Source organism: Stegastes partitus, unplaced genomic scaffold (genome assembly GCF_000690725.1).
Source record: "Stegastes partitus isolate 25-593 unplaced genomic scaffold, Stegastes_partitus-1.0.2 Scaffold362, whole genome shotgun sequence".
NCBI lineage: Eukaryota > Metazoa > Chordata > Actinopteri > Pomacentridae > Stegastes > Stegastes partitus.
The window spans coordinates 395551-403906 of record NW_007578093.1 but is presented as its reverse complement, the minus strand read 5'-3'; the positions used below and the strand labels follow the sequence as shown (position 1 = coordinate 403906).

At 45.5% G+C, this 8356-nt stretch overlaps 1 protein-coding gene across 1 annotated transcript in view; it reads left to right on the top strand.

The window, feature by feature from the left end:
• rap1gap2a (RAP1 GTPase activating protein 2a) overlaps positions 1 to 8356 on the top strand; it is an 84435-nt gene that overhangs the window by 4222 nt on the left and 71857 nt on the right. The window contains exon 2 of the mRNA XM_008284510.1: positions 112 to 147. Coding sequence (XP_008282732.1) covers positions 112 to 147 — 36 coding nt within the window. The remainder of the gene's footprint in view (positions 1 to 111; positions 148 to 8356) is intronic.

Below are 8356 nucleotides of genomic sequence, written 5' to 3'. Positions count from 1 at the left end.
AAAAAAAAAAAAAGAGCTGAATTGCTGCTTTGAGAAATTAGTTTCAGAGACATGATCAATAATATCTCTCTCTGTGTTTGTGTCTGCTTTTTCCTGCTGCTGCTTCTCCAGGATCGACAAGTCCACTCTGTCTGCACTGAAAGCCCGGTAAGTCGCTCTGCACATCCTGCTTTTTGTTAATTGTCTTGTTTCAGAAATAATCAGATTAAGTCAGAATAAAGGTAATATTCTAACGTTAGTCAAGCAAGAAGGCATAAAGTGTCCAACATGATTGTGGAACGGACTCCTGTAGCTGCTCACAGATGTAGACTACAGTTTTAGGCCGTGACTTTCAACTCTGGACTCTTTTTCCACTTATTTTGCAACGCGCTGATTGATTCTGGCTGAAGCCTCAACTATTGATCCACTAGAGCTGGATATCTTACCTGGGCAGCACACATCTAGAAGTCAATACACACCTCCTCACACTGCACCCAAAGCAAGTCTGCTCCAACTTAAACTGCCTGAATAATTCCTTTCTTTGGCAGTTTTGATGATGTCGTGACTCCTGCTTCATTACGTCCAGCTTGTTCCTGTCGACAGGTTAACAAGAGGAATGTGATGAAAACACTGTTCTACCCAGTACAGTGAGGGCAGCGTCCCTGTTCCAGGCAGCTGTAGGTAAAGACTGCAGCTGTACTGTGGAGGATGTGACTGTGGTTTCTAAATGTGAAGCCCAGCTACCACACAGCTCCCTACTTTTCGAGGGTTATGTGCCGGTTGTGCTTGTGGCAACACGATTGTTGAGGACTTCACCTGTCGGGCTGCGTTCAGGCTGTATTGTGCTGTTATGGTGAGGTGTGTTGGGCTCTATGCAGGCTGACAGGGACTTCTGGGAGGTAGCTTGTATTATTGTGGCTTATGTTAGGATGTGAAAATACAGACAATCAGAGAATTGATAGGTTCATGGCAGCATTAAGACAGAGACTTATTCCTACTGTGCTCATAGTTTTTCCATCTAACTGCAGAGAGCATCAAGTCCTGTAATGAAATAACAAGTTATTGTGCCTACACCTGCTGTGATGGCTCCTCTGGCAGGTACACACAGAAATACGGGGTTTTTCAAAAGTACACATTCACAGAGCAAGAAAACTACTTCAACCTTTATGTAAAACATGGTGCATATTAATCTGAATGTAACCTGTCATCTGCCTGCACTGTTGGCTGATGCTAGTGTTCCATTTTGAACTGTCTATCCAGATGAATATTCTCTGGATGCACCAGTTTTCTTACGATATGCACATTTCTAGGTAAACAGAATTAACACTGACACTGGTGCCGTTAGCTGGTTGAACAATGTAAGATTGCATTGTGTCTCCTACTTCTGCAGCCAGCACTCAAACATTTCTTCAGCAGAAGTTTCTCTGGATGTGATTGGATTTGTTGGATACTTCTACTTCTGCTGTTCAGCCTGCAGCAGCAGCTGCAACCAAACTCAGAGATGCAGGGCCTGCTGATGTCACTGCATCAAGCTCGTGGTCGCTTCAAACCCCATCCGGGTCGGCTGAAGATGTTTTTTTTTTTTTTTTAATTAGCTTTTAGCCTTTTTGCCTTTATTGTATACGACAGTGAAGAGAGAGACAGGAAAGCGGAAAGAGGAAAGTAACTCAACTTACTGAAATTGCGTAACAACCTTACATAACTGTTGAATTCACAATCACTGCAGGACACTCTATACTACGCTGCTTTTACTGTAACGGATGCCTGACAGTGACCCGTCACAGCCACAGCTGACTGTCTGACCACCTGCTGGGACTCGCTGAACGGACGGCAGCATTCACTCTCACGCTGGATGTCTGCTTTCTGTTAACTGACAACATTTGGCAGGTCATTGCTAGCTTCCTTTGTTCACGACGGTGAGAGGAGAAGTAACGGTGGTGATGCTGGCAGATGTGGATTTTGATCCGTGACTGGATTTTACAAGTTGAGAGAAACATCTGAATTGGAAATCACACGGTGTGATACTTATTAGAGGTACACAGAAGTGCTACTGCATGTGGCGTGCTTAACTCTGAGACAGGTCCTCCTTAATGCGATGTTCTCTGAGGATATTGTGTGAGCAGCTGAGCAGCTTCTCTTTGTTTAAGTGAACCTTTGGCAAGCCTTGCAAAGGGAGGTTGCCGTAGTGATGAGATGTGGAGGGCTTGTGTGTGTGTGTGTGTGTGTGAGTGTGTGTGCGCTTCTCTCTGTTCAAGCGTACACACATGTTCACACAACCAAAGGAAGAGCAACACTGGACCTGCTGTGTTTTCTCTTGTTCTGGCTGTCCTGTTCTAGAACTGTCATCAAAACCTTGTGCACTCCTACAGCCCCATATGATGATACTGCCACCTCCATGCTTCACTGGGGGGTCTTTGCAGTCGCTGTGCTGGTCCTGTCCCGGTTCATGCCAAACATACCGAACTTTATCAAAGCCAAAGAAATGTGTTATTTATCTCCAGACAATGTGCTCCAACATTCACCATCTCTCTTTTCACGTTCTTTATTTGTTCTTTCCTAAGATAGAAAAAGGGTCTTTTCTTCAGCGCCGCTGACAGAGGTTGACACTGGACAGTCCTTCAGTCTGTCTAAGCTTACATATCTGGTAACATCTGGGCCAAGTCTTCCGCTCTTGCACATCTGTCTCAAGGTTCAAGGTCTTTTATTTGTCACAAACACAGATATACACAGTATAACGCGCAGTGAAATGCCTTGTGTACCTGTTCCACACCGGAACAATAATAATAAGATAAATAAAGATAAATAAGAATAAGGAATAGAACACACAAGAAGTATATATATATGTAGAGAGAGAGAGAGATTGAAAAGCAGATTTCAAATTTCCAAACAGTGCAAAAAGTAAGACTGTACAAATAACAAACTAGACCGCCTGCTGCGTCATGTAGGAGGATGGAGTTACTATTGCGTGCTCTGGATTGCAGCTGCAACTGTGTTTTGACTGATTGTTATTTGGCCACTGATCTTCCTGTATTTGTTTCCATACATGTTGAGCCACACGATCACATTTTTCAGTTCCCATGACAATTCTTTCAGTGTAGAGCCGTGATGCAGACAGATGTTTAGATTTCTGCAGAATCAGGTGCCTAACGAAGCACGGCTTCCTGAAGCAGTTTAAGGGTGTAAAAGGTTTGCATCTATCAGAGTGATTACTATGAAAGCCTGGCCACTGAAGTTCTATCAGTGAAAGTTACTGAAAGTCAGAAGACGCAGTGACATACAGTATGTTGGACGCACTAAACAAGGTCTGCGTCTGATCTGTTTCAGACTTTTCATCTGTAAAATATAACATCAGGTTAGTGTGCAACATGGAAAGTAGGACTGTTCACACACACACACACACACACACACACACACACACACACACATCGAGGCCTGCTGTCTGGCCAGGTGTCATCAGACCGTCTGCTCTGGAGAGGCTCTGAATATGAATGAGGGAGTCGTGACTCCTGATGAGCTGCTGCTGTTCCCGTACGCTGAACACCTCCGACTTGCGTGCACTGTGCGTGTGTGTGCATGTGTGTGTGTGTGTTGGTGTGATTCAGGTGTGAGATGGGAGAGAACAGTGTTGAGATGGCTCAACAGACATGACGGCCTACAAAAGACAAACGTGTCCACACTACATACGGATCATTTATGGATGCTGTAGGAGGTGGATCGATGGACAGCAGTGAGTCTGTTGTCCTTATGATGATAAGGGTTTAGGGTTTAGGGCCACAGAACTTTGTTTTTAAATATAATGGTTTGAGAATTATCATTATTTCTTTATGATCTATAAAGATGGTTGCCTAGCAGGTCAGAAATGTTAAGAAGGCTTTAACCACAGAAAGCACACCTAATCTTTTCCACTCGTTCATCATTTGGTCCCAGACTGGCTCCATGTATGCTGCAGTGCTTCGCTCCCAGTAAACTCACAGCCTTCCATATTCCTAATTTATGACTTCCAGATTATTCTGTTGACGCAGTAAATTTAGAACTGCAATGAAAAATGTGTATGGAGGAGCATATAGGAGAGTGTAATCATAAGGGAAGAGGAGATGGGAGGATAACAAACGGGGGGTAGAGGACGGCTGAAGAACAAAAACATCAGACGGATTCCTCACTTCAAAGTTTGCGGCTGCAGGGCAGCAGGTGTGACGGTTTCATTCAATTCCCTTCTGCCTTTTCTGCCTCCCCTCAGCTCACAGAGGGCTTTTTATTCCTCTCCAGTCCAGCTAAATCCTCCCCTCTGCCCACGGGTCACTACAAAGGATCCCTCCGCCTTCCCCGAGCACACTACACCTCATTAATAGCTGCATAATCAAGCCTGTGGGTCAAAGTGTGTACGTGTGTGTGTGTGTGTGTGTGTCTGAGCAAACACATGCATCTGTTTTGTCTTGAAGTGCTGGTGAGGGTGAGTGAATATTACAAGTGGATGAACCGGGACAAAAGAGGAGCGAGAGAACGAAAGGAGGCGAGGTTTACCTGATCCCCTTCTTAGTGTTATGTGAGGATGCCGCGCAGACTGTGGTGAGTGACGACTGTCTTGTCTCTTGTCTTATCTGTGTTTGTGGTCTTTTTCTTATATTAGTTCCTACACTATGTATTGTGAGAACAGTAGATAGCTGACAAGTTAACAAAGTCTGATTTCAAAGAGCCTCAGTTCCTCGTTGATGAGACCTGAAGAAGCCTCTTGTATTCTGGGTGAAACGTCTTGAAGGACCAAAAATAGATGTGCAGTTGTTTTTTTTTTTTTACCATGGCCTGGGTGCCTGAGAATCTACACAGTCATGGTCTGATTTGGGATTTTATTGCTGTTGAAGCATTAATACACTTGCAGTGGTTTGTCAGATGCATGAAAAGCTGCTGCCTGTATTGGCCCAGGAAGACTCTCTGTCTCGTCCTGAGGGGATGGTGTCCAGGTTTTTGTTTTCTTAAAGAATGGTAAAGGTGTGCTAATGCTGCTGTGTATGAAAGCTTACCCTGACTTTGTAGTAAAGCAGTGTGGACTGAAGGAAAACCAGATGGAAGAGAAAGAGAAGCAGTAAAGCTCAGAGCGTAATAAAACAGTGTTACTTCAGGATATTTGATGTCCCGATCATAAAGCTGCCTATGATACGGATCAGATGATTGCTTTGGTCTGCAGGGTGTGTGGTGGATATACGGCCGAATCAACGAGTCTGAAGGATGCATTTGTGTTTCGGTTGGGTTTCTATAGTCACACCTGGGTGTCACCATCCAGGGTTTCTTCTCACAGCGTTCAGCGTCTTGATGTTGCATATTATTTTCACATTACAACAAGGTTTCCACAGTGTAAAAAAGCAAAACAAAGGACTTCTAAGGCTCAACACAGACTGCTTTAGCCGCTAGATCTTCAATCTGGCCAATTGTTGGCTCGACTCCTCCATCGGGTGAGTGCCAGAGAGTCTACAGCCAGCTGCTGCTAATTAGACACTGATACTTGTCACATATTATTTCCATCTTCTGGCCTTTCTTCTCTTCTGCTCCCTTCAAACATAGCAGCTGCTCACATCTGAGAGTTTTGTCCACTCAGACACACTTGTTGTAGGTCGGTGATGTCTTGTCCATGCAGCCAGTGCTGCTGGATGTCCTGACTTACAGTCTAATGTGAGCCACCATTGTACTACTGTACTAAAGACCCTGTTGTAGGTCTGTGTCACTGTCTTGTGCTCTGAAGTTGAACGTCATCGTCCACCTCTGTTGGACTGTTGTATAGGCTGAAGGTAGGAAGAGCCTGAGACGGGCCTTAGAGAAAATGAAAGGGGCCTTTTTAAAAGAGTAGATTGTGATAAGAGGAGGTGCCCTCTTCCCAAAAAAAAGTCTCCTCCCCTTATCGTTGCCTCGCCCAGTTTTTTGGGGCCAGGTGTAAATGTTATCTGTCTGCCAGCATCATGGAAAAGAGCAAATGGGCTGCTGCTATTTCTGGAGCCTGGCATTTACTCTATCTGCTTGTGCACCGTCTATATTGCGGCGAGCGATGGTGAGTTGTGGCCACCAAACAAAAAACCAGACTGAATGTCTGCCGGGGTCATATTTACTTAAGGTGATGGCTTATTAAAGCTCAAGGCGTTGCTCTGTGTCACAAGGAAAAGGAGCAATAATTAGTCACTGGGAAGCTGTATGGAGCCTTAATGAGCTGTCAGCTTTATTGTGTTTTGCTTATTGGAAGTGGTTGTGGATGCATTTACACAGCGTGTTACCTAACGCAAGCCTGCAGTCACTGGCAGAGAGCAGGCAGGCAGCAGAAAGCTCAATCAGCTCAGATCTAATATCCAGCAGCCCCCGGTGGTGCGACTCCTAGCTGGGGTTAATTTGGGAACAAGGTTCAGCGTAACCACAAAATACAAACACAAAGTGATCTGGTGGGACTGACTCACCCCAGTAGGCCTCGCCTGTGAGTTCACTTCCCTTTGCCTCTCACAGTGTGTGAGAAAAGAGTAGAGAAACCAAAACCACAACTTTGCGGAGACATTTGTCGCAGCACAGTGTGGGAAGTGGTAGAACTCCACCCATACTCAGGAGGTCAGAGGAGGATGTCGCACTTCCCCTCCTCGCACACATCCTTCTCATGAAGCTGCATCACAGTACATACCTTATATATGTGCATATATTACCTTTTAACATTGCTCTATCTATTGTTTCCAATGAAATTATGATGAACTTGTCAAACTACAATCTATATCAATGTCATTTCATGGTTTGCATGGTTAAAGTCTTGCTCTGGTTTTAGTAACAGATATGCTTTTAGCACTGTGTTCGTGCAGAAAAATATGTCATGGGCGGAAGAGTCGACATCACCCATGTCACCCGTCTCTTCTGTCACCACAAGAGGGCACTAGCTGCACCATGTTTGTCTCAAACTGGCTCAGAGGGAAAATCAGTGCACTGCAATGAAAGCAGCTTGAAGTGAAGTGAAGGATCCACTAGAGGGAGCACACCGTCCATTTTTACCCCCTCCATCCCACCTGTTAACACTTCTACCTGTTGAAGCCGGAGCAGGGAGCAGCATGAGGAGAGCCAGTGTTCATGAAGCAGCAGATACGCCACTGATCCATGAAATCAGGCTTAAAGGCATTTGGAAGCTTTTTCAGATGATGGAACTGTGTTTGTCCACCTTCACACTCTCCCAGGATGAGCAGAAACAAGCACAGCTCTGTCTGAACGCCACCTGTCTATAGGTTCCACCGCAAGACAAGATCTCGGTGTTTGTCAGCCGTACTGTATGCAGCGGCCTATAGGGAGCCGTGGCTGTTGCCATGGCAGCAAGAACTGATGATCACCTCAGGGATGGTCCAGTATGGTTCATTACCATGGCGACTGGCCCTGGTTGTCTCGCCTCGCGGGCAGACTTCATTGCCAAGTGCATCAAAACATAACCAGTGGAAAGATAATCAGACTCTGAGTGCTTGTGGTTGCCTACAGCGATCGGAGAGCGCCTTGTCCCAGTGTGTGTGTGTGTGTGTGTGTGTGTGTGTGTGTGTGTGTGTGTGTGCGTGTGTGTGTATGTGTGGAACATGTGAGGATGACAGCCTTTGGCCAGACATATGAAGACCTGCACCAGGACACCTGCAGCAGCCTGAGTTCTGTGAAATGACCAGAAGTTTTATTTCATTCATGCACCTGCAGCTTGTGACTGCAGGAGTTAACCAGAAGGTTTATAGATACGTGAGGAGAGACATCTTTGTTAAAGAATGGTCATGTGACTGGCTGACGGCTCAGCTCAGCACAAGGCTACATCAGATTAATCAGAGCACTCAGGTAATGTATTCAGGAGGAAGATGTGGGATAAAGAATGGTTCTCAGAGGAGATTATTTCTGCTGTGGGTCTGCGGCTTTCCATCATTTAAAGAGAATTAAAACAGTGGTCTACTGTGACAAACTTCATGGTGGTAGTGGATTAGTGGTGCTCTGCTGCGTCTCTTCTCCTCTTCCTACTCACTTTCTTTACATTTTGCACTTCCTTTGCCGTAATGAGCACTCAATCGGGTTTACCTGCTTCTCTCATCCAACGTTACATGAGATGGTATCAAGGCCACGTCTTGTATGGAAGCAGGATATCTGTCAGCAGGGAGAGGACAGACACATGTCCTAGCTACTCACTGAATCATTCTCAGACCAGGCGGCCGCTGACAGGAAGACCAGGAGGCTCTGGACAGTCACCAACTCTGTTTCAGGTTGATGCTACTGTAAATGCAACGTTAGCCTTCTTTGAACTTTGGTCATCACCAAAGAGATAAATGCTCCACCATGTTCCCTTTGTCCGTCTGGTGTTTAGCAGCGGGCAGCTAGTCCTTTGTTAGTTCTAGAGCTCTTGTTAGCC